Below are 26,099 nucleotides of genomic sequence, written 5' to 3' on the forward strand. Positions count from 1 at the left end.
TTAATATTTGTTTCCCTTTTTTATGCAAAGAATTTGCCAAGTTGCAGGTTAAAAAAAAAAAGAAGGCTCCGTGCAGAAATTGTGGGGTTGTGAACTGTGGCTGTTCAGCCCTGTGATTATTTAAGCAGCTTTTCAGCACATTATAAGGGTACATTCCCCTCACCCCCTTTCCTCTGGGGAGAGGATTTTAAAAGATCAAAAGAGAGCCACACGTTTGCAGCTAGTCACCGAAAGGGCTGATAAATACTGGTGATAGTTTGCCGTCATGAATTGCTCAAGAGACACCGTGACTGAAAGCTACAATATAGACCGTAAAAATGTCCTCAAGAAAAAATTAGTTCAATAGGCTTTTCAGTGAAACAATCTGCCCAAAATAATATGTGCTAAAATAGTGGCTCATATCACTGTCTCCATCGGTATTTCTACAACTAATACAATTAAACAACAAAATGTTAAAAACAGAATGAAAAATTAGAGGCTCTTCCTATCAGAAATGTATTTTTAATTACAAATTGATGTTAATAAAAGGGAAAGAATAACGGATCGGTAGGATAGCAACAGTAATACCAGCTGCAATGTTCGTTAGTTTCTTATGATGACCTTTGATTTGAGAAATAAACTAAATTTAAAATAATTTGTTGGGCAAGATGGGATGAAATTATAGGTGCAATGTATTAATCTGTTTAAAATATCTATTAAGCTCCTGTCAGGTTCAAGAGCAAGATCCCAGCTAATTTTTCTGCCTTTATTTTCCCTCCAACAAATACATTAATAAGGATCACATGTAAATGTCACATGCAGAAGCACCTTTTGTGGGCACTCGTCTTGCACCGCAACATAAAATAGGTTTAAATAATACATAAAGCATAAAAACAAATACAGACTAACATAGTATAGTAATTCGTTACTGAAATAAACCCAGAGTCATTCTTGGGATGTTAAGATAAAACCGTTTGAATTCGATTTTAAAATACTCGAGCGAGCTGGTTTGATTTAAACACAAGGTGAAACATACTTCATCACAAGAGGAAGATTGTTAGTAATTAATCCGGAAAGGAGAAAGTCTCATTCCAATAGGAGTGAGGGCTAGGGGCATGTCTGGATTTCAGCTCTCACACAAGTGTAATAATCACCTCTTGAATGGAAAGCTCTGAAGCAGATTGGAGGAGCAGTTGCTGCTGGCTAGAAGGGACTCTCAGACCAGGTAAACAGTGAGGGAACTGCTGCTTCTTGAAGCGTGGGGGGACCTGAGCGAGAAAGAATCTTTGTGTGTTGCTCGGCGTTCCGCGTTCCATTGTTCACTCCTGGCCAATCAATTCGCTCCCTCTCCATCGCCTCCAATCGCCTCTGGGGGCTGCTCTGGCGGCCTGGTGAAGTCACTGCTCCCCCGCTCCCTTCCAGCGGGCTGATGCGTGCTGACGTCATGCTGCGTATGGGACAGGGCAGGCTCCACTTTCCAACTCCTCCAGGCTGGAGTAGTTAGTTAGCAAACAGCAGGCACTGGGCAGGCAGCCTGCTCTTTCTGCATCATAACACTTTGCACACATCTCTTTCTGCATGGTGGATATTATTTTTCATTATCCTTTTCTGGGTGCTATGGGGGATCATTCCAAGAGTAAGTTGATCTTTGATCTGAATGATACTTGTAAATATTTTACTTGAAACGTTTAAGTTGATTCTACAAGTGGTTTATTTACAGAGATACTTTTAGAGACCATTATAAAATCGTGCATTTTTTAAACTATGATTATTTTTGCTCTTGCACAATTTATTGCTTTTTGTTATTTTTTAAAGTAAAAGCTATTTTATCTTGCTGTGTCACGATCTCGGGCTGCAGAATTCGTTGTTTCTTTTTTTTCTTTTTAAAGACTAAATAAATGTTTTGTTGGGGTTTGCTCCTTGGATGCCTTTTATTCTAATAGCTCAGGCATTCGTCATTAATTATTAATATATACAATAAGAAAAATGCAAAGAGGAAAAGAAGAGCCTAGTTGTTGTTTTTAAATAAGACGAATAATAAATGCCGATGAAATAACCGGCAGATAAAGTTCATCTGATTTTCCATTGTGTTTAAATATCTTCCAGTTCTATATTTTCCAACCTTTATCCCAGTATTTACACCTACCAATTGCTTCTGTAAAATTTCCTTGCAGTTCAGGTAACTGTAAAAGTAACAATATATGCAGAATAGCTGATTGCTGCAGTTTATCGATTTCACCTTTTTCTTTCTTTCTTTCCATTGCCTGAACATTACTAGAGAATGTCTCCTAATTACGAATGCCTCTGTGATTGCAGTCCTTTGAGACAGTTCTGATTAGAAATGAGATGCCTCCAGTATACGTTCTAAATTTCCTCTGCTCATTTCCACTGGTAGAAAAGCCCGGAATTGCCATGTGTGTGGGCTGTGGGAGTCAGATCCATGACCAGTACATCCTGAAGGTCTCCCCGGACCTCGAGTGGCATGCAGCATGTCTCAAATGCGCTGAATGCAGCCAGTACTTGGATGAAACCTGCACTTGTTTTGTGAGAGATGGCAAGACATACTGTAAAAGGGATTATATCAGGTGATTCAAAAAGCTCTTTATCTATTTAAAAAAAAAACTTTCCTCCGACCGATTTCTTAAGAGCTAATTTAAAGAGCTCCCCATCTGTGAAATCGCACCTCCCCCTGCTTGCTAAAGGGGGAAGCCAATACTTTTGTGATCAGGACAAATTACGTTCCTGTTTATTCGGCTTTGGAGACAGGAAGTTATTAACAATTGATACAACCAAACAAGAATATTAATAATAACCAGCATGTCGGCGAGCAAGAGGCAGTATTGAGCTGCACATTCCCTAATGCCTGTTACAGAAAAATGTGGGTAAGGGGAAATTTTCCTATTGACCCCGAGCCCCCTTATCGAATTGAATGAGTGGGTCAGATTTGTTAGGCAGAGAGCAGAGGGGACCCTCTGGGTTTCGCAGCCGGGGTGATTAGTCACTGGGGAGGGTGAGCTGGGATCAGTGGGGGTGATCGTGTAGTAGCTTCATGGCCCTTTCTCTCCCGGCAGGTTATTCGGCATAAAGTGTGCAAAGTGCAAGGTGGGATTCAGCAGCAGTGATCTGGTGATGAGAGCCCGGGAGAACGTGTATCACATCGAATGTTTCCGCTGCTCTGTCTGCAGCCGCCAGCTCCTGCCCGGGGATGAGTTCTCTCTACGGGACCACGAGCTGCTCTGTCGGGCCGACCACGGCCTTCTGCTGGACAGGAGCTCGGCGGAGAGTCCCAGGAGCCCCGGCCATTTACAGAGCACCAGAGGCCTGCATCTATCAGGTAAAGGAGCAACAGATCTGCCAGGCGCTCGGGCCCACCTGGGGGTATGAGATCATCAGCTAGCTCCGTAAATACGGGGCATGGACCACCCCCCCCCCCCCGTGTAGTGTTATCCCTGGGGTACAATGCCATGCACTGTACAAACTGCTATAGCCCTGTGGCTGGGATCTGGCGAGACTGATAGATGTATGAATAATTTTCTATCTAATCTGCCTCTGCCTATTAATGGTGCAGGGACATTTATTTATATCGTTAGTTGTCCCTCTTATATGGCTACAGAAAATACATCTGTTATCTCCACCACGATGTGCTGAGTTATGGAGGCCTAGGAGGTTTGGCCAGAGACTCCGCAGTTTTTAAGTGTTTCCCACCTGGCCCCACACTGGGAACCTCTCCCCCGCCCCCCTTCCATCTCCTCCGTGTAGGCCTCTTTCTTCTGCGTCTGGGGAGTGGGAGGGACTGGACGCTGCAGGCCACTTGCCAGGGAAATGTGAGGTTCTGTACACACCTAGAAGAGGAGAGGGAGAGGCGGGCTGGGCGAGGGCAGAGCGGGGGTGGCTGGAGGCGGCTGAGAAGGGAATCGAAGTAGCTACGGGGCTGGGCGAGCGTTATACAGTCCAGGAGGCTGAATATCGAGCTCCAAGTAGCTGCAGCCAAAACAAAACCAAAACCAGCGCACCTGGGGAGGGAGGGAGGGAGGTGGGACTCAGTGAGGCCAGCCAGTCGGGCAGGGGAGAGGGACTGTGACAGCCCTGGGTGCCCACGGGAGCAGCAGCGGATTCGTGGGGAAAGCTAGAGGAACATGGCAGAGCCGGGGAGCGGCTACATAGCCTGTTCTAGACACTGCAGTGATGCCAAGAGGCACGGGAGGGGATCTCAGCCAGGACAGGAGGCTAGAGAGATGGCTGTCCCCTTGGGGTGAGGCCCAGTGCCATTTAACCGGCCTTCATCCGCTAAGGGCCAAACCCTGCTGGCTCCCAACCCCAAGGCAGTTGTGCTCAGATACTAGGGTGATGGGCTCTGGCCCAGGAGAGCAGCTCGACAGATGGATCTGCAGCGTTTGCCCTAACTCCAGCTCCAGAGGCAGTCCCGTAATGTGTAGGCGAGCACACAGGAGCGGGAAGACAAGTCCAAACAACGGCTGCGCTTGGGAGGTTTTGGAATAACGGGGCTTCAGCCAAGGCACCCTGAACTGCCTCGGCAACAGGCTGCGAAGCGCTCGCTAACCGCGGGACAGCCCCGGCAGCGGTCCTGGCGCGTTCAGTGTGAACGGGACTAGAGCTCGAGCGGTGTGAGTATGAGAGAGCCAGGCCTGCTTCCCCAGTCACTGCACACTCCGGGGCAGCTTTCTATCATTCGGGGGGAGAAAGTCAGCTAGGATGGGGGTATATCTTCGTGCACAATCTGTGCTTTTCCTAGGCTGCCCTCCTTTCCTGCGGGAATAATAGCCCTGGGCCTGCACTCTGTTCGGCCGCTGGTTTAGGCCATGGATTAGTTCGGCTGGTTTGTTTCAAGAAGGGTGAAGTTTCACTCCTCGGAAACAAAATCGTGGATTTTAAAAATATCGAGCTGCAAAAGTAAAAAAACCAAAAACAAACCACCCCTGCTAACACCAACACTGAGTATGAAGGGAACCGAAGCGAGATTATTCCTCTGATCAGAGAGAAATTAATGGTAGAAACAAAACAAACCCCGTCTGCAAGAAGCCGAGATCCGATGGAGAAAGCGTGGCAGACCTGGTTTCGATTGTCTGTTTTGAGGTGTATTTGTGCTGGCTGATTAGGATCTGTGCATATCGAGATTATACGGCGGTCATGCCGCTGCGTCTCGATAAAGATTCTAGCCTGGTCCTGTTTTGGCTACTCTGCTCACGATGTTTTTGAATGATAATTATTGACTGATTGTAGTTAACTAGTTAAAGATCGCGGCAAGCCGGCGTTTCCCCTTCTGCGGGCGATTTTATACCGCCCGTGTTATTGATTATTAAGGACGCTCTCCCGTCCGCCGCGTGAGAGGTGCTCCTATTTGCACTGTTTTCCAGTAGAAATCCCGGCTAAGGGTGTTTCCCGGAGTCCTCCCCGCCCGCGGAAAGCTGTGCAGATCCTACCGTTCCCAGGGCATGGAAGAAGCGCGGAGATTAATGGACAGGGTCACAATTGCTGGCTAGTTAGCACTTGAGCACCCTCTTCTCCTGATCATCCGGCTCGTTCCCCTCCGCTCGGGGGCACCGGTCCCGGCCGTTCGCCCCAGGCCCCGGTGGGCTGTTTGATTGAACGGGTTTTAACTCTGTTCCCCGGGCCCTGCGCTCTGCAACAGGCCGCGCTGGGTGGCTGGGTGAGCGGAGCCGGCCCTGATTAGATCCCTGGGAAATTTGCACTTGATATAAAATCTAATGGTCAAATCTCAGGGGCAAAATGCCCGTTTGGGAATAATTAATATGGGGGGCGGTGGGTTATTTATCGAGCCTGTAACCCCCACCCGGGCTTTCCCCATGAAATGTCCTGCTCGACAGAGTCACTTTCTTCCCCGATTTCCCAGTCGGGAAGCAGCGCGGTGCTGGGCCGGGCCTAGCCGCTGGGTGCAGGGCAGCTCTGGCTCGGGGCCCCGGTTAAGTGAGTCTCGGGGCGATTTTCCTCCTGCCTGACTTGTATTTGTTCGCCCTGTTTTCAAGAACCCCTGCGGCCAGAGCCTGTTCCTGGGGGTGGCGGCAGCAGCTTCCCCCAGTGCCTGGTGGGCTGTAAAGTACCGACCCCCCCCCTTGGGTGTTGGGCTGAGCCCTGGCATCCCCGCCTTGCAGTGTGTGTGATTCCGAGTCTCCCTGTTGCCTACCCGGCTGGGGAAGCAGGAACCGCTTCCGCCACCGCAAAGTGGCTCCCACAACTCGCTGGCTGGCTGTGCTGGGAGGGGGGGCAGCTCCGGCTTTGGGGTGCGGGTGGAAATGGCCTTTTATCTCAGAGGAGACGCAGGCCGCACCGGCTCAGGAGCGCTGGGCCTGGCAAGCTAATCTCCCAGGCTATATTTAGTGCAAGGGCTTAGCTGCAACCCCTCGCTTCAGGGAAGCCCCTAGCAGGGACCCCCCTCCCCGGGGACCCCCCAGAGTTTATCCGGGGGGGGGGCTTCACTGCAGCAGGGGAGGGTGCCTGCCTGCAATTCTCTGCGCCATGAACACAGGCCGGGCCAGAGATCACTATACATCCGTCCCCACGCTGCCTTCGCGGCCTGGCTGGGGCTAGGGGCGCCCCGGGAAGGGGCTCAGACCCCAGCGCTAACTGGAGTTGGTCGCTTCCCCCTCGCCCCGCTGCAGACTCCGTGCCCGGCCGCCAGCCCTCTCTCCGGCCCCACGTGCACAAGCAGACGGAGAAGACCACCCGCGTCCGGACGGTGCTGAACGAGAAGCAGCTGCACACGCTGCGGACCTGCTACGCGGCCAACCCGCGGCCGGACGCGCTGATGAAGGAGCAGCTGGTGGAGATGACCGGCCTGAGCCCCAGAGTGATCCGGGTCTGGTTCCAGAACAAGCGCTGCAAGGACAAGAAGAAATCCATCCTGATGAAGCAGCTGCAGCAGCAGCAGCACAGCGACAAGACAGTAAGAGCAGAGCATCTCTTTCCACCCACCGGGCAGGGGCCATTTTGCAGGAGGGAACGGTTCTCCCTGTAGTTCCCGAGGACTCTTGGCCTTGGCCCTTGATTTCCCCCCAGTATTACTCACATGGAAATATCTGGTGGAGAAAATGTCTGTGTGGGTGCGTAACAGCCCAGCCCTGGGGTATTTGTACAAGACATCCCCTCTGCTCCACGCTCCCTTTTATGGGATAAACCAGCTCCCAGGGACCAATTCTATATCTATATCTATTTACACTATTCCTAAGATCCACAGAAATGTTTGTATGGATTTAAAACAAAAATCCAATAGTAAAGATGTGTTAAATGAATGAATGCAACCCCCAGAAGTGAAACTGGCTACAAATTGACCAGAAACCAAAAGTGAAACGGACTAGCCTGAGAGACATGTGCAGAGTAAACACACAGCAGGAATAGGGACCAGCGAGCTAGATTTAACAAAAATCGTTCCGCTTTAATAATCTACGGGTTTGTTGGCTACATAAAGAAAGCGATGTAGTTTTTAAAATGCATGAATTGTTCTTATGAACCTGGCCGTGACCCATTAAGATATTTGGGGGTTAAGTTAAAGCTGTTTTGTCATGACAGACACTTAAATCTTGCACTCGGGACATTGTTCAAAACGATAACAAAATAACGCTCAACCCAAAGGGAAAGTGCTCTTAGTTGCTCAAACAAACACCCTTCTGGGTGTTTTTTTAACTTCTTGGGAGAGCCCTAAATATTGGGTTGACCCTTTTCTTTTTGGGTGCTCGGTTACAACCAAATCATGTCAATCTGATAATAATTTGTGCAAGTGGAATCCCGGACCGAGATGGCACGTTGGGGCGTGAGCCTGCAGGAGAGCCCGGGGGAGGCACTGAGAACGAAACCCGGGGGAGTGATTCTGTAACTCCATTCTTGTTGGGATCGGGTAGAACCAAGGGCCCGGGCCCTGCTCCCCTCGGAGCGCCTGCCGCGAGCAGCGGGTGGAACCGAGGGGTTGCCGGGTTCTCGGCGGGAGGGAGGGAGGACAGGTTCCCGCACCTGGCGCTTCCACGGGCCCAGGGAGCCGGGAGCGCAGCGCTGGGGCGGGCTCCAGGGGGAGGCCAGCCGCGGTTGTAGAGAATCAGGACCGCTCTTGCGTTGGGAGAACCCGCGCCCTGGCGCTGTCTCCTGCGGCCCCTGCAAGGCCCCGGGCCACGCCCGATACCGCAGAGCCCGCCCGGCTGAGACTTTGCTGCTTGTCTCCCCCTCTAGAGTCTGCAGGGCCTGACCGGGACCCCCCTGGTGGCCGGGAGCCCCATCCGCCATGAGAGCGCCGTGCAAGGCAACGCCGTGGAGGTCCAGACCTACCAGCCCCCGTGGAAAGCGCTCAGTGAATTCGCACTGCAGAGCGACCTGGACCAACCTGCCTTCCAGCAGCTGGTAAGAGGCCGCTCGGCTCGGCTGCGGGTGCGGGTCCCTCCGCCTGCTCTTTATTTTCTACTCCCCCAGCGTGATCTGCCCACTCCCTCCTGCTCCTTGGAGCATCGCGTCCGCGAAGGTTCCCAACTCCCACTGACATCACTAGAAGTTAGGAGCCGAAGTGCATCCGGGGATCCCCGTGCCCAGATTTTTGGGGCTTGACAGTCACCCAGTGCCCGGAGGAGGAATGGTTCAGGAGCTCTAGCAACCCACACTGCCATTTCCCTAGGTCCATTTCCATGTGAATTAGAGAAAAGGGCTGTTCCCATGGGAGCTCAGCCCAATGCAGCCCCTGAATACAGGCTGTCTTGGCAACTGAATCTACATGGTAAACGCCCCCCCCATCCCCTCCCTTAGACTATAAGCTCCCTGGGGCAGGAGCTCTGATCCACAGAAGGGCAACAGAAACGTTAAACGGCCAGGAGACCAGTAATGGTAGAAAGGAGCTTAGAGATAGGCACTTGTGCCTGGTGCGTGCCCATTTCAGCGGTCCCCCGCACCCTTTGGCAAGGGAATAGGAAGTGTCCTTATTAACGAACAAACCAAAACAGCCAGTGCCGTGGCACTTGGAAAAAGGAAGCGAGAGAAATTCCCCGGGACAAATCAGCTAGTGGTTTATAATTGACCATGTGCTAGTAAACAGTTACAAGGGGCCAGATCCGGACATTCTGACTCCGGAGTTTCTCATTCCTAGTTAGACGCTGAAATTCTCTCTAGACGGGCAAAACCGGCACTGAAGTCAATGGAAAGTGGGTGAGGATTCCAGGGGCTGGCCGCCCACGGGCGCTCTGGGTTTTAACACTCCCGTTCCGATGCCCAGCCCGCGCTAACTTTGCTCTGAGCCGGGTGTTTGTGGAGGAGAATCGGGCGCAGAAAAAGAAGCGGACGAAGCCCCCCGTTAATGTACTCCTCCGCTAGGATGTTTTAGCAGATAATCAAAAATTAATCTTGTGTTATGTTTAGTTAATATAATGGGAAAGTGAGACAGGAGTGCTGTATGAATAATTAAACGATCATTTACTAGCATTGGAAGAGCGAATTGATGAAATATGCTGCACATACATCACCCTGTGATATGTGGAGCCCAGCGCTGCGCAACTGCCACTGGACCACTGCCTAGTCTGAAATTAACTTCGAAAAGTCTAGCAGATTTCTTAATGGGCAGGAGAGCCTCTTCCCATTGCAAAGACATCCCTGGGGCTTGCAGTAGGAGTGTGCAGCACCGCTGAGCTGGGGAGATCTTTTTGCCATAGTGCCCAGTAGGATTCCGCCAGGAGGAGGGAACTTCTCTCAAGGACGCCTGGGTTCTCATCAGCTTGGTTTGTGTAGTTAGTTATCGGTAATCATGTCCTATCCTTTTATGAAGGATGAGGTTTGTTTTGCCAGCACAAGCCCTGCCTGGCAGAGGGGCGCTGTGGTTTGAATGTGGACAAGAGGAAGAATGAAGGGATCTGCGGGTTGTGTAAGCCCCTGACAATAGGTGTTTATGGCATTACTCTGAACAGGATGGAGGGGTTCTTTAGCCATGGGCATCCCTGCTTGGGTAGGTCGAGGCTCGGTTTAGAACAAGTGTTATTTAAACAGGTTTGAACTAAAACGTGTACAAACCCTGGAGGAGACAGGGTATGTTGTGTTTTAGCTGCTTCTCTGCTGCAGGTGAATCTTAGCTAGTTTTTAAACTCTGCCTTGCACTTGGTGCTAGAGTATTTTTTTTTAGCAGCGTCTAATTAAAACGGGTTAACACGATAAAAAAAACCTTCCCCCAGTCTAGATAAGGCAGGGATTGGGGGCTCTGAATTCTGCTCACATCGCTCTCACCCATCTCCCCCCTCCCTTTCCTCTCCCCCACAGGTATCCTTTTCGGAATCTGGCTCATTGGGTAACTCTTCTGGCAGCGATGTGACCTCCTTGTCTTCCCAGTTACCTGACACCCCCAACAGCATGGTACCCAGTCCTGTGGAGACGTGAGACCAGCACACACCCCAGCGGATTTGGACTTTCGCATGCTCCTGCTCCCTGCATGAGACAAGCCCAGCCTCAGGCTGGCCCAGAGCTCCAAACAAAACTTTTTATAAAAATATTATTTAAAAACAAACAAAAATATGTCTTGACTGCCAAAAAGCACCAGGATTCTAGCTGCCTTCACCAGACTGGAGAGAACTCCCCCCCCTTATTTTTTTCCTTGCGGATTTTTTGTTCTCCCAGAGGAAATGTGGATTTACTAAAATTAGCCCCCAAATCACGTACTGTATAATGGTAGTTTGTACATTTTTTGTTTCGTTTTCCTTTTTGGAAGAAAAATGGATCTTTTGTGTCCTAAGACTGTTGGAAGCCAGTTAAATCATCTCAGCTCGATGTTGTCTTTTGAGTAGTCATCTCCATCCCAGTGTCTCACAGCACCACATGAGTGAGATCATTCCATACTCCGCATTATCCCTGACTTGAGAACCTTGTCCTGTTTTGGGTGGGGGGAAAGGAACCCCTCCCAAGCCGCATGATTGCTGGAAAACATATATATGGAAATGAGACTTTTATTGAAAATGTTAAGTTATCTTGTGGACGGAGGACAGATTGTTTGAGCCTATAAAGAACAAAAGTAAGTTATTGTTATTTATTGTCAGAGCAGCAGTTAATAGTGGGATTAATATTTTGATTTTAATAAAAAATAACCTCATTGGAAAGTGCTGCAACATGTGTGTGTTGTTAACCAGCTCTGTCGGGTGAAGAATAAAGAGACACCAAGGGTGAAAATTCTGCGAAAATAATTCTGAGGGGCCATCCTTGAAAACAAATCTGCAGCTCGAAATTACCATCCGGAATCAAAATGGTCAAACTAGAAACAAGATAGATAAATGACCTCTTCTGCCATGGTATCAGAGGCTTTAAAGAAATACACGGAGCAGCAGGAATCCGTGTTGCTAACGAGCTCCCAGTAATATTGAGCTAATCAAACTAGCCACGTTCATCGAACGGCATTATTTATAACTGTTTTGTTATCAATTTATATTAAAAACACCCTAGTTTGGATTTTGATTGAGATTAAAAGGAAAAGCTGAATTCCCCCCCCCCCCCCGGTAATGATTGTATAATGTAATCGATTTGCCTTCCTGAATCATGGCACTACCTGTTAAAGCATCCTGTCTGCTATTACAGGGTATTTTTAAATTAGAAAATAAAATTATTTCCAGTTTCAATTTGAACCACTTTTCAAAACCCCAGTTCAAGCCGCCCTTCGTCCCAGTGCATCCCTGCTGAACACGTTCGTTTTCTCAGCAGTAAGAGACAGAGATTTCATCTCCTGGGCAGTAGCATAGAAATGCTGGGCAGGGCTGGCTGTAATTCTGCTTCTCTTTGCAGCTTCTTATTTCAGCTCACACTCAGTTGCCAGCGGCTGGGGGTGTCCTTACAAATCTATTAAACGTAGCACCAGACTTGGGAGCTGTTTTGCTCTCACCTGTGATTCTGTTACTGTATTTACATGTAGGCCCTGTCCTGCGCCCTCCCCCACAAGGCAGTGCATGGAGCGGGCTCTGGGTTTGTCCGGCTTTAGCTGCTGGGATCCTAATTCACAGGGAAAGTGAACTGCCCGGGGCGAACAGGGACTGGGCAGTCACCCGGCCCCAGGTTCTTCCCAGGAGAATGTCACTGGGCCAAAGGTTACTTCCCCTCCCCCACTCTTTATATCAGGACGTCTCCGATTCATGCGGGGCGAGGGGTGAAGGCACCTTTAGAGCGTGGGCGTGTGACATATATTTGCTGTTCAATAAGGAGCTGAGGATGAATCTGCATTAGGCTCCCTTCCACCGCTGTAAAGGCGCACTCAAAAGAGGGCAAATCTGGCTGCTAGTAGGGCTAATGACTTGAGCTTGGCTGTGTATTAGTTCTCTCACCCACCGTCCCACCCAAGTAGTTAGTTAAAGCCCCTCTCCCGCCGCCCTTCACCCAGGCAAAACTTCCCTCCTGTGTCGGCCGCAATGGGCAGCGTTGTCAGCAGCCCAGGCCGCAGCTGGCACTCGCTGACCGCGCACCAAAGCCTGGCCCAGCGGTGACTAAGCAGCCGCTGCTCCCGCCGCGGACACGCACACCTCGGTTCTGCTCGGTAGCTGCATAACTAACAATTAGGACGGCGCTCAGGTTGGGTTTCAGTTTACAAGGCTGCTAATAGCGCTGCAGTCCGTGTAACTGGCTTTTCGGCACAGATCCGCCTGCAATGCATTGTCTCCCGGGCTGCAATGCCCAGGCCGTGGCATTTAGCAACAAGTATCCTTTTATTTTGTTACGGGGCATGCCACGGAAGAGGCCTAGCCTTGTCCAGGCGGTGCAAACCGCTTACCCTAAACTGCTCTGCTGTAGCAATAAAACCCTTTGCACCTAGGGGAGGCGAGGGGCAGAAGCCGGGGAGATCCCCCAGAGAACAGCCCCCACACAGGGAATCGCTAGTATCTAGTGAGGCAAATAACCACCGAGCCCCAGACACAAGCCTCCGGCTCGACCTTTTACAGGCCACGTAGCAACGAGCTAATTAACGCGCTAAATCCTGTGACAGCAGTTTGGGATCCCCGCGAGTGGCTCGTTTGTCCTGGCTGTCCCCAGAGTGGATTTGTGATGTGATCAATCTAGTTGCATTTATTAATTCTCCCGTCTAGACAGAGGCGAAGGCTGGGCGGCTCCTTATCTGGGTTTGGCATCACCTGCAAGCGATACACTGAAGGGAGCCACAACCACCCTCCGTTACGGGCGCTGCTAGTTCCCCTCCGAGAACCAGTCTGGCGTGTCCTGGGTTTATTTTCTTTGCAGACCCAAAGGCGAAGGGTTTCTCTGGGGAGGGAGGGGCCCCGCTTGCTGCAATGGCCCCTGGATAGGCCGTGCCCAGGTCAGCTGGTGTGACATTTCAAACCCCGCCGCCGGCCCTCTCTGTGTGTGTTTTAAAGAGAAACTGACTAGTGATCGCAGGAAATAAGAGGCAGATACTGAATCTCCACCAGGCCCCCGGGCCAGGCCATGAGCTGGAGGCTCGGGTTCTCAGTCACAAATATTTAACCCTTTGTTTAACCCTCCGGTGCCAGCTCTCCGACCCCCTCCCCCTCGGCAATGGGAACTTGCCCCCTTGCAAGGGTCTGGCGCAAGGCAGATGCCAGCTGCACGGGGCTAGAAGAGCCCCACGGACGGAGCTGCGGGTGGATTTAGGTCTGGCCAGCAGTGTTGTGGGCTTTGAGCGAGGGGCAGAGCTGGGCTGTGCTCAGAGGCGTGTCTCTCTGTGTCCTCCTAGGAGCCCCTCGGGCCAGCGGGGCTGCAGGCACGTCACTGGGGGCCGGGAGTGGGTGATGGGGAGACGGTGGAAAGGGCCCGAAGTCTGGTTTTCTTCTAGTTCCCGAGAGACAGCAGAACTTTGCCTTTAACAAGCTCTTTCTCCCGGGTGTAGGAAATGGGCCTGCAAACTCCGAGATAAGAGTCTAGATAGGCTGGGTTAATAAGGACCAGGTTCGCCTCCGCACTGCCCGGGCAGGCTTGGAATGGGCGCTGCTGGATCCTTGCAGATCGTGTGCACTTAACCTAGACCGCTCCCCTCCCTCCAGTCCTGCTCACTCAGCCCTCCAGCTCTCCCCTAGGGGCAGGCGGGGCCCGACCTGAGTCAAGGGCAGCACCTCCAGACACCTTCCCCTCATCTCCGCCGAGCGCCCCGAGACTACCCCGCGGGGCTGCTGCTGGAGCGGGGCGGCGCTGCCTCGTTTGCATTAAGCGGCGCGGGTTGGGAGCTGATTGGAATCGCTGCATTGAGCGCATCCACCGCGCGCGCGGCCGTAGCTGTGTGTCTAACAGGCCCTGGTCATCTCCGCAGCCGGGCAATGCAGGAAGCGCTCGGCCATTCCCTGCCTTTGTGCCGGCTCTGTCCAAGGGAGGCTGCCCTGTCTGCCAGGGACAGGTGGAGGCTGCAGGCCCCGAGCTGGGGTCAGCGCCCCGCTGGGTTAGTTGCATCAATAAGGAAGCTCAGGTCCCCGCCAGCCCACAGGGGTTTCCCCGTACATTAAACTCTGCGCTGCAGATAAATCTCCGCTCCCGCCTGCCGGCTGTTTCGAAATGTGTCGGTACACCGGCAATGAGCGGGCAGGATTGTGTGTCTGCCGCAGGGTTTGCGCCGGGCAGGGGGCCAGGTGGGCCCTTTGGGGTGACTCTGTGTCTAGCCCCAGCTCTCTGGGGCTGCAGCAGGTTTGTTTGACGCCTGGTGAGTGTAACTTCCGAGTCACTAACCTGTGCTGGGAAGTGGAGAAGTTGGATGCTTGGCGAACATACCAGTATCCTCCCAGGTAAGGTCTAGGCAGCGAGCAGCCTGCAAGCCAGGGGGCTGCGGGACCCGGGAGGAAACAGCCGGAGCACCTGAGTTTGCAGAGGGGCTGAAGCGCCTGATGCACAGGGGGTCCACGTGGGAGGCTCCGCCGGGCAGCTGCGCGCGGCGGGGATGGTGAAAGGGCTGCCTGGGAGGGGCGTGGGGCAGAAAACGGGCTCTAAACCGGGACACAGAGGGAGGGAAGATGAGGGAACTTTCCCCGGCTGCAGGGTAGTTTGTGTTGGGGCAGAGCCTGTCAATACCGCGCATTAAGGTTTGCTGAGTCCACGAAGCCATACGGCGGAGCGATGCTGCTGCTGGAGCCGCCAATAGAACAACTCGGGTAATTTAGACAAATGAGAAGTGTCTGGGAGCAGCCAACCTCGCGCGAGCCCCCGCGCTAATTGGCGCAGCCGGAGCCCGGGCCAGCCCCTCGCGCGGAGCCTGGTGTGGCCAGCAGGCCCCCGCCGGCGGGGAGCGGCAGGGAGGGAGTGGGGAGCAGTGGGGTTGGGCCCCCCTAGAGACGGGTGAGCTCCCTGCTCCCCGGGCTCAGCGGCGGGGCGGCCCGGCCAGGCAGACCCCGCTGGGGAGCGGGAGGGACGAATGATGCCCGGCGCTGGGCAGCGCTCACCTGCCAGCGGGTGGCTCGAGGGCCCCAGCCTGGGTCACTCCTGGGGCGGTTTCCCCCGGGAGGCGGCCGGGCGCGATCCCGCCGGGCTCGGGGCGGGGGCCCGTGGCCACTCGCTGCGCCCCCGCCGCGCCCCCGCCTAGATTGAAACAAGCTGCTCCCATCACCTGGGGACTGGAGCCGCCCGGCCCTGGAATGCGACCGGCCACAAAGCGCAGCCCGGCCGGGCGGCTCCTTGAAGAGGGAACTTGAAACCCCAGCGCGGCCCCCAGTCCCGCTCCTCCGCCGCCGCCTCCCAGGGGCCGGGCTGCTGCCCGGGTCACGCCGCAGCGCCCCCTATCGCCGGGGCAGGTGTCTGCCGGGGAGGCAGCGGGGCCGGCGCCGGGCCCGGGCCCCTCCCTGTGTAGTTCTGCCGGGCCCGGGGAGGGGGCGGCTCAGCCCCTGGGCGCTGCCCGTGAACGGTTGAAGGGCCGGGCCGGGCCGCCCGCGGGGGGCGGGGCTGATTGGCGCGCGCCCTGCGCCTTCCCAGTGAGCGCCCGCAGGAAACCCCAGCGCCAGCTGCGGCGAGTCTCCAGCCCGACAGCGGGGCGCGTGGTCCCGCCTCCCTGGGGGGCCACCCCTGTCAGTGCCGCGGGCGGCAATTAGCTGCTTTAACGAGCCATGGCAGCGCGCGAGGCTGGCCCGGGTGGGAGCTGCGCCCCGCCCTGCATCTTCGCGCTGCGCCGGGCCGGGCCCCTCTGCCCGGCACTGCTCGGGGGTGGCGCCAGGCCGCTCTGCTAGCGGCGGAGGGAACCGTTCCCTTCTCCTCCGGACCTCGTGCCGGGGCCACCTGCTAGGCTCAGATCCTGGCCGCCAGAGACAGCTGAAGGTGGGGGAGGGGGACAGCTCCGGCGCTGAAGCAAACCTGAGACCAGAACCCGGGGCAGATCCACCCGGGTTTTCAGGCTGCGTCAGTGGGAGCGAGGAGCCTAAATCCCGTTGGACTCTTGTCATGAACCCGCCACACACTCAGACTCCCATTGGTTACAATTGCCCTATGCAGAATCGGGCCCAGCAGAAACCAGCAAGACCCCAACCAGGGTTGGGTTTTGATTTAATAAGGCCTCCCAGGCCTATTCCTTTCCTTTCGCCTTCACTTCAGCTCCTGCCACCCTGTTGTCTCCCTTCCTAAGGAGAAAAACAAAGGTTTGAAGTTTTATGTTAAAAGGACAAATGTCTCCACCATCTGGGTTCATCCGAGCCATGGCACATTTATTAGACGCCAGTAATACTGTGATTTATGCACCAGTTGAAAATTCAGGCAGTGAATCACATGCAGGGAGCACAGCAAGGTCTGGAGGAAATGGACACGCTGCCCTCCCCAGTGCCAGGAGCCTGCAAAGGCCATCCCAGGGGAAAGGGCCACCAGGCCTCAGCAGGTTAATGATAAGGGAGAGGAATTGCAGCCAAGCAGGGCTGCTATACGACAGAAGAACCCGGTGACAAAAGGTTCATTGCAGCTGGCACATCCCTGCCTGGAAAATCTCCAGAGACTCAGACAGGCTTGAAGATCCTGTGGCTGGTGTGGAAGTGGAAACGGGGCAAGAGAGTAGAGCAGAGATAGCAATTGTATTGGAAACCTCTGTGGGGCTTGCTGGACAGGTCAGTTTGCCAAACCTCTGGCTTGTTTTAATTTTTGTCTTGTCTACACAGGGTGAACCAAGGATCTGTTCCCAAATTCTGTGCTCACACCTGGGCAGACTCACTGAAATCAAGGGGAGCTGAGCAGCTGGACTCACAGGGGTGTCCCTCATCCCAGCATTGGGCCTGAGAACCTGTGGGGTACATTCAATTACCTGCTTGTCATTGCTGCCCCCTGGCTAGTCCACTCACCTGAGCAATGAGCCCTCCTTCAAGCAGAGCCCCACGACTGGCACCACAAATAGCGAGCTTCTGAAAAGAGATGGCCGAAACCCCTCCAATATCACACAAGGGCTTGTTTTCTTTAGCCTGCTCTGAACGCTGTTGGCAAGGGGCTGTTTTCTACTGAATAAAGTATTTAAGCACCGGCTACCCCACCTTCCTGTCCCAGAAAAAAAGCTTGAATGAATCCTTGGTGATCAAAGCTGCTCATGATCCTTCTGGGACCTGTCTGCAAACGCTTTAAATCTACTTAATGGCTGCTGTAGCCCAAATGCTTGGTATTTCCAAGAACCACAGACTGTTCCAGCCAGCAAGATGGATACTTTAAATAGGTTTAGAGACCTTAACAAGAAAACAAAAGGCAACCTATCTTAATCCTTTCCCCCAAAACTCATTTGGCTGCTCATAAAAAGCAGTGGCAGTGAGAAAGTCAGGAAATAAAGTGCCCTCTTGTTCCCTCATTATTAACATCAACAGCAAATTTAATATTTTCCGTCTTGGATTTCCCTGTTTCTGGGAATTTTTAATCTCAAATTCCCCTTTGGTTGTGAAAGTAGGAAACCTTGAAATATAGTGACATTGTGAACTGAGTGCCTTTCCAGCTGCAACTGACACTCGCATCCAGCCACTGCCAGTAGTTTGTGAGCAGGAGGAGATTGTTACACAACCACTGAAGTGCTCAGAAACTCTTGAAAAATAGAGGGTCCCATCCTGTTCACACTGCAGAGGGACAATTTGCCATGGACTTGAATAGGTGCAGGGACTGGCCCAGAGACTGACAGAGTTCAAGTGTGCTCTGTTTAGGCAGGGAACTGGGTTCTTTTCTCCCAATTGCATCTTTACAGTGGGGATATTACTATTAATTTGTATTACGATAGCTAGAAGGAGCCCTAGTCATGAATCAGGACTTCATTGTGCTAAGTGCTGTACAAACACGGAACAAAAACTGTCCCTGCCTCTAAGGAGCTTGCAATCTAGGAATACTACCTCCTTGACAGGGCTGTTTGTGAGGTGCTTTTATATCTTTGGATTAGTGAAGTGTTGCAATTATATATTTTAACATTTGATTATTATGTATGCAGCACTGTAAATGTGCACAGAGCTTTATCATAATGACAGTGTTCTATTTCCTATGGCAACAACTTTGATTTTTCAGATTCTTTTCTACATTGTCTGCTTTCTAATCAGAGTCTTCCTTCCCTTGCCCCATCCTTCATGTTATCACTGAGGCATGTACCATCAGAATCTCTGCTGTGACTGAAAATTGTTATGTTAAACAGACTGACCTGACAGTGGCTGGCTGGCTTAGAGCGAACAAATGTATTTACATGCACAAATCTTGACATTGAGGAAAAATGGGGGAAAAAAGAAAAAAAAAGGGAAAGGAAAGGGAGCCTGCAAAATCCATAATTAAAACTCTTCCTGAGTATGGTGGGGAGCTCTGTAACACTATTCTTCAAGATACTCACCCCAGTGTTCGCATATCAGTTTGTAAGCCTGGGGTCTGATTTTATACAATATACAACATTCTTTAAACATTCTACAATACAATTTTTTATTTGCTTACAACATCATAGTGGCATTTGTTACACCCTTTTTAATGCCTCTCTCAAGTTTAGTTTTGAATAAGTTTATAATATCCATATTTTCCCTTTTTGTCTCATGTTTGTGTTTGCCTGGTAAGTGTTACAATTCACCAAGGTAGAATAGTAATCTGAATCACCACAGTCTCTCATATTTCTGAGAAATAATTTTAGCCTAGCTAAACAAGCAAAAGAAAATCTTATTTTCAACAGAAACACTGTAATTGTTTTTTTAATATTGCCTGACATAGCTTTATGAAAACTCACCATTAACAGTACCAAGATGCATCACAATCTTTTAACAATTATTATGAAAGTCTTATTCAAACTTTAAAAATGTGTGTGGCTTAAAAAGTTTATTACAAATGATCTTATTCTAAATCACAAGAAAAGTCTAAATGAACTCTAAATTGAGTCAATTCAGCATAAACTTGCCAAAATTTTGATTAATTCAAAAGATGCCTCAAGACTTCTATTTCTATTTATGAAATTGTGGTCTATAGTAATCTGAATAAGTCACACTACAAACAGAATAAGTTATTTTATTACAAGATATATAGAAGATAACATTTTCTATATTTGTAACCTAATTTCAGCAGTTTTACAGTGCAAGAAGAACACATCATAGGGTAGAAGCTACCAAAACCATGATGTAGTATGTAAATGAAATAAACAATTTTCAAAATTAAAAAACAGCGCTTTAAAGTATCTACAGTACTTAAGACATAAATAGTGCAAATTATATATATCTACAGCATAAGTATTTAGAGTATCTAGAAGTTTCCAAAACAGTTTCTTAAAGTATGTAATTAGGACAAATTGCTTAACATTAACATGTTAGATGTTTTAAAAATCGAAACAAAATGAAACACTTATTTTTTCTCTTTTTTCAAGAAGAACTGTCGTGCTTCTTCCCAGGCTTGGCAAGGGAATCTGTTAGACAGCTCAAGATAATCTTGGGAAGTGAAGAATTTTTCTGCTAAAGAGAAAACATAAAATTATCAAACTATTCTCTCAATATGGTAATGAAACAAGAATAAAAAACATGGGCAATTCAACTTGATTCACCTCTTTTACTTCCTATAAACAAAGTCCTTAAAACACAGAAAAACAGTTCTATGCAACTATGGATGGATTATTTTTTTGGTGAAGCGAGCTATCCTACCTCAGTGAAGTAATGGCAAGACACTTACTGCATCAGTCTCTGTTCCAGCTAAGCTCTGCTCCAGACATTAACTGGGCTTTATGCACCTTTGTGCTCCCTGTGTTTTGGGGCCAGTCAGGGACCAATTCAGTCCCTTTCAGTTAAGCCGCTTTGAGACTGCCCTCATTTGTCACTGGCTACCAATTACTTTAACGGGGTTTCATGAAGGTGAAGAGATCTGCCCACAGAAAGCTCATAGCAAGATCAGGAACTTAGGGCCCTATCTTGCAAACTTTTAGTACTCTTTTCATTCATAAGTACTTGCAGTAAAGTCAATGGGACTACTCATGAAAGTAAAGGTTTGTAAGATCAGACTCCTCAACTACTGTAAATGATCATAATTCACTTCATGGTTCAATATAAAAAGTAAATTCCCCTGTATCAAGTAGAATGAAAGTCCAACCTTGTTTATTTAACGGGACATTATCCTTGAGGTTTAAAATGATATATTTAAAAAAATGATCCTGATTATGTTGTTAATTATACCTTAGACTGTTATAATTGGAATTAGTTTAGAAATCAAACTCACTTGTCACCATGTATTTTTGTCTTTCATTCAGTTTGGACAATGAAAATAAAACAGTTCATTTTCTCTTTGGTTTTTAATTTGTTTCACTTGCAGGTTCTCATGCATAAACACAATGCTGTAATGTCTGTGTTACAAACACTGCAGCAAAGTGTTTGTTTCAGATCAAACCAAAAATGTTTTAATTGATATTAAAAGTATCATGAAACTGCTATAATATCTGATTTTGTAAACATTTTAAAAAAACTCAAAGCCTCAATTTTGCACCTTGACTGCCTAACAGTATCCTGTTAAATGTACTGCAATGTGCTAACTGGTTATCACCGTGAATCACTTCTTGGTGTTTGAAATAAAAAAAAGACTATAAAAGGGTCCACTGTACTGTATGCTGAATATGGAGAACCCAAAATGAGCTCCTGAGTCACTCGCACATCTAAATCTCAAGTCAGACTACTAGGCAATGGCTGTCTCAGATGAACATCTTTCAAAAATGTAGCTTGCAGTGGTTAATCATGTTCCACATTCCAAAGGTATTTACAAGCACAGGAAAACAATGCAGTAACCTTTTACAAACTGATAGAGTGCTTATGCATATAATCACAGGAGAATATTTTACTCATAGTTTCCGGCCATTGTCTGGGGGACTATTGGGGTGCACTGAAAATCTTCATCTGGCTCCAGTGACTTAAAACCCCTGAATAGAGAGCTACTAACATGAGTAAATGTATGCACGTTTAAGTGTTTGCAGGATACACTAACACATCACACTGCATTTAACAATATCTACATTCTGAATGTCTGATGCTACAAGCAGTAAAACTTATGTTACAACTCATGTAAATAACTTAAGCTAAAAGAGTCTCCCTAAATATGTGATGTCATTTTATGTTTACTGCACTTTTTTATTGTGAGGGCAGATACCATGAGCTAATCACAGTAAATGCAAGATCTTCCACATTTTTGTTATGTAATCGCTAAGTTGGTAAATTTCACTGGAGACATACCCCTTTGTTGAGAAGACTGGTTATCTGTTTGGCCTGAATTCTGTGTGAAATCCTATAAAATAAAACAAATGTTATTTAGTTTTCAGATCTACTATATGAAGAAGTAAAAATGAGATGAGATTTAATTTTTCATAGTTACAAGAAAATAAAATCCTTCTAATGAAACCTGTGAATGAATAAACATATCCGTTTGTTATAAAGAAATAACAAAATACTGTTAACATTTAAATCATATTATATGCAGTTGATTTTAATAACACTTCCCAGAAAAATGCCTTTATTTTGTGCATGCAGAACACCTTCTTATGAAATTAGAACCACTTCTTATCATTATATGATTTTTAACTTTAATAAAACTCTAGCTACCGCTGCATTTCTTTAAAACAGAAGTCGTCTCAGATTCATATTTTCCACTTTGTATAATATATACTTAAGGATTTCTTCAGTTGTCACTCACATATTACTAATGTTTATCATCTCTATCTACAGCAAGAGTCTGATCCTGATCTCATAGAAATCAATGGGAGTTTTGTCACAGATGTAACTAACTCTAGATCGTACAGTAACTGACTGCACAATAGTAATAGATCATAATAAAATCTAGGTGCCCAATCCTGCATACCATGTGCCCTGTTTGTAGTATTTTGCTTATGCAGGGCTCAATCCCAGTGAAGTCTGAACTTTGCCATTGATTTCAATGGAAGCAGACTCATGCCCATAAGTAGCCAGTAGGATTACTCAAGTCAGTAGTAAGGGCTTTCAGGATCAGGCCCTTCATTTAAGTATCTGTCAAACATAGCTGATATTTTTGGTTCATGCTGATATATTCTCTAAGAGCAATGATTTATCAAATCACATATATTCTGTTAAATAATATTTTGATCTATTTAAACGCATTGCATCCAGATCCAGAAACAACAAAAATAACTAGGATGCTGTAGTGTGGAAAGAATTCTGTTTCTGGGGTGATATTAAATGTATGGCTGTAAAGTCCGATTGAATCATTTTCCTCTTCTGAGTTAGCCTTGTACACATTTCTAAAACACAACTACATTTTAATGACATTTTTTATGATATATATTTGTATATATCCAATATATTTGCCAAATATTAAAATAACCAGAAGAATTTCTTTTTGCATTTCCTAGCATAAAGGATCCCGTTCTCTAATGAGGTAGGCAGATCCTAAAGTCCGAACTCAGATAAAACTCCAATTAAAGCAAATGGTAGATTTAACTGAGTAAGGACTGCAGAGGCTGTCTCCTGATGACAGTAAGTTGACATATAAATATAAATGTAAATCTGTTATTTCCTTATTGATATCTGAAAATTCCTTGACTCTTACAGTACTTATTATGTGCTTTAAACATTTCGGGCCAGATTCTCTGGTGTAAACTGTCATAGCTCCACTGAAGTCAACAGAGCTGTGACAATTTGTACCAGCTGAGGATCTGCCATTAGATTTTTAATTTTGATGTCAAAACATTTTCTAAAAACCTGTAAGAAATCAATTTGCCATTGGCATTTGACTTCAAATGTTCCTATGAACTGCAAATCAGGACAAACAGCACCTGAATTAATATTTAATAAAGTAAAGCTAACCTTTGTAATTTTATTTATGCTGTGGCTTCTCGATCAGAGACCATCACCAATGCCTGTTTCACTCTTACAGTGAGAAAAGCTAGGTAAATAACTTCAATTATAAGGATCAGATTAGTGTCTGGAGTAATTTCCCCCCCCTCCCTTTCTGGTTGAGGAAACTGCTGTTTGCATGTGATGTTGAACTTGTGTTTCTTAAGTTATATAAAAGGCAACTAGAGATTTCCTATAAGCATATGTTTATACTTTTGAAAAATCAAAATAAAAAAAGAATTATATTTTTATATGCATACAAAAATGAGATGGTTACAAGAGGAACAAATTTTTCAGTGTTAAATTCTAGTGTTCTTTGTAACAATTATGTAAAAATTTTGAGTATTCAAAATGATGAAAATAGAAAGTTACAGTGAAAAGCGTGATGTCATCTGAAGACGTTTTAATAATTATTTAACTTTCATGTCCTCTCCCCAAAATATATCCAGTCTAGAATTGGAAAATTTTGAAAGCTTTTGAAAAAAAACCCAACAACTTAATTTTCTCCATTCAATTGGTCATACATCATCAACTACGAACAATATTGCTTTATCAACAATTGTAACTTTCACTTGACTGCTACAGAATTCAATCTGTTCAATCAACATCAAAATGTTTTAACTAAAAAAAATCAGAATATTTAGTTAAACTGCATGTATTTTTTAATTTGAAAATAGTTAATAAAACTTTCATATATATGTTTTTTGTAAGCTGATGAATAAAGCACAGAACATCAGTTTACAAAAAGAGAGTACAATCCTGCAAACCCTTGTTCATGAGAGCAGTCTCAATTAACTCAGTGGTTTACTTACACATGTAAAGATTGCAAGATCAGGACCATAATATATATTCTGGTATTTTTATTTGTGTGTGCGCGTGTGTTATGTGTGTGTGTGTATATATATATATATATATATATATATATATATACACACACACACACACGAACGATCGTTAAATTCTCTCTGCAAATCTGTTGTACACAGCATGTAGTTGTGTATCTATCTGTAACTAGATGCATTATAGAAAACAAACGTGTACAATAAAATATCTTCCTCAAAAAGCGGTATTTTAAAAGTTGTCTAGTAATAGCTGCAACTAGTGCAAATTTCACCGTGTCCAGTCACTTTAATGAAAATAGAGTCCCACATGTGACAGTGAGAACCCAACTACTTAGAAACCTTTTAGTACTACAAGAAGCCTCAAGTACAGAAATAATCTGTGGTTTGAAAAATAATTGGAAGATGTTTTAAAGTGCTTAAATGTTATTTATTTGTACTATCTAAAGTGAATTAATTTGATATGCACAGAAAAGACCAAAGTATTGTTGTCAGATTGTGTGTAATTGCACGTCACTAGAATATCTACCTGAATGAATGTGGCAAGTAAAACACAACTCATCTCCTGCTCCAGAATGATCTTGTTCTGAGGGTTATTGTAACAAGCAGCTATTAGCGTAGGGAAGAGCACTTTGATTAGGCGAGGATCACTGAAATACTGGAAAGGCAACTGGCATAGTTTTTGCAGCACTGTGGGGTGACGGCCAGATTGTACAATTACCTGAAAATACAAGAGTAACACAACATTAGAACACTTGTGCTATCTGCTCTTCCTTTTACATTAACTGACAGGAATTTGGAAACTATAGTAACTAAAAGAACATGGTTGAGAAAAAAATGTGTAATGAATATTAAAAGAAAAGCTCAGAGGATTTAATCAAAATAATTTCTGTAATACAAGTATTATATCCATAGCAGTTACAAGAATGTAAGGAATATTTGATTATAAAGCATCCTTTTCTTGCATAATTAAAAAAAACCCCTAAGCAAATAAAACCAGAGTTATTTGAAGATTACTATACATCATTTAATCGTGCAGTAAGAGACAAAGAAATACTGCAAAGAGACAATAATTTACAAATACACACTTTTAAAATATAAGCATGATTTTAGAAAAATAATAAAGAGATCACCAGTAATGAAATAACCCTTATGATGCACATTCATCCTTTACTATAATTCTCTCTAGCAATTATAAAAGACTGTTTCATCACAGATGTCTGCTACACATTCACCCAGGCACTGAAAAGAAAAGGTGATTGTAAATTGCACAGCAATGAGTTTCAGCAAGTATAGACTCAGAAAGATCCTCCCATCTGTATTTCTTATCTCAGTTTCTATCAGTGCCATTCACTCTAAAAGGAGAATTGTTTAGATAAATGGAACTGTTGTCATGAAGCAGGCTAGGTTTACAACTGTGTACATCTGAAGAAATAAAGCAATGCCATTAATGGTATCTTGCAGGGGACCCCTCCTAATTTACTCACTAGTCCTACAAAGTCTTGATGATAAACTAAAAAATGTCAAAATCAGATCTGTTCCGAGTAACCTTGATTAGACAATTATAATATGAAAGAGCTGCTTGACCCAAAGTTGGCTTTTCAGTATAGGAGGAAGCTCCTATAAGGTTAGGAACACTGTAAAACTTAAGGTCATGACTGTAAATTGTACTTGGAAAAACACAATTTTACAGGTACACACCCAGACAGGACTGCATTCAAATTAAAACCAGAAGGACAGAAAGAAGCAGTGGAGACCACAGGAACATAAATTACAGGGATTTACAAGTTTTCAAAGCACTTTTAACAATACGTTAAGAACACACTCTCAGTTGATAATGCAGTTTGGTTTAAGAACAAGATCAACAAAGTAATAGTTCACATTTTTTAGTTCAATAGCCAAAAAGACATTGAAAACCCTTCAGAGAATTCTGATAGGAATGTCTTAATTCTCTTAAATCCAGGAGGAATTTAAAAAAAACAACCAAATATGTAACAATTTAGCATGCATTCAGACACTGCTCTTTTGAGAAAAATATTATCTACATTATCAGTAAAGCACCAGGATGAATCTA

The 26,099-nt window shown here is 47.0% G+C and overlaps 2 protein-coding genes across 3 annotated transcripts in view; one reads left to right on the forward strand and one right to left on the reverse strand.

Annotated features, from left to right (window-relative positions):
* Positions 1-1,493: 1,493 nt before the first annotated feature.
* Positions 1,494-11,018, forward strand: ISL2 (ISL LIM homeobox 2). The gene is made up of 6 exons (XM_044980349.1): positions 1,494-1,615; positions 2,375-2,564; positions 3,051-3,313; positions 6,618-6,901; positions 8,176-8,343; positions 10,234-11,018. Exons 1-6 carry the CDS (start codon positions 1,558-1,560, stop codon positions 10,348-10,350), a joined length of 1,080 nt encoding a protein of 359 aa, XP_044836284.1. The 5' UTR covers positions 1,494-1,557; the 3' UTR covers positions 10,351-11,018.
* An 8,018-nt stretch (positions 11,019-19,036) lies between these two features.
* SCAPER (S-phase cyclin A associated protein in the ER) overlaps positions 19,037-26,099 on the reverse strand; it is a 340,257-nt gene continuing 333,194 nt past the window's right edge. The window contains exons 30-32 of one of the 2 annotated variants that reach the window (XM_044979453.1): positions 24,555-24,746; positions 21,555-21,606; positions 19,037-19,796 (exon numbers count right to left, since the gene is read on the reverse strand). In XM_044979453.1, the coding sequence (XP_044835388.1) occupies positions 19,693-19,796; positions 21,555-21,606; positions 24,555-24,746 (348 nt within the window). In that variant the 3' untranslated portion in view covers positions 19,037-19,692. Of the gene's footprint in view, positions 19,800-21,554; positions 21,607-24,554; positions 24,747-26,099 lie in introns of both variants that reach the window. The other variant, XM_044979452.1, reaches the window with a different exon arrangement.

The sequence above is a fragment of the Mauremys mutica genome, chromosome 11, assembly GCF_020497125.1.
Source record: "Mauremys mutica isolate MM-2020 ecotype Southern chromosome 11, ASM2049712v1, whole genome shotgun sequence".
NCBI lineage: Eukaryota > Metazoa > Chordata > Testudines > Geoemydidae > Mauremys > Mauremys mutica.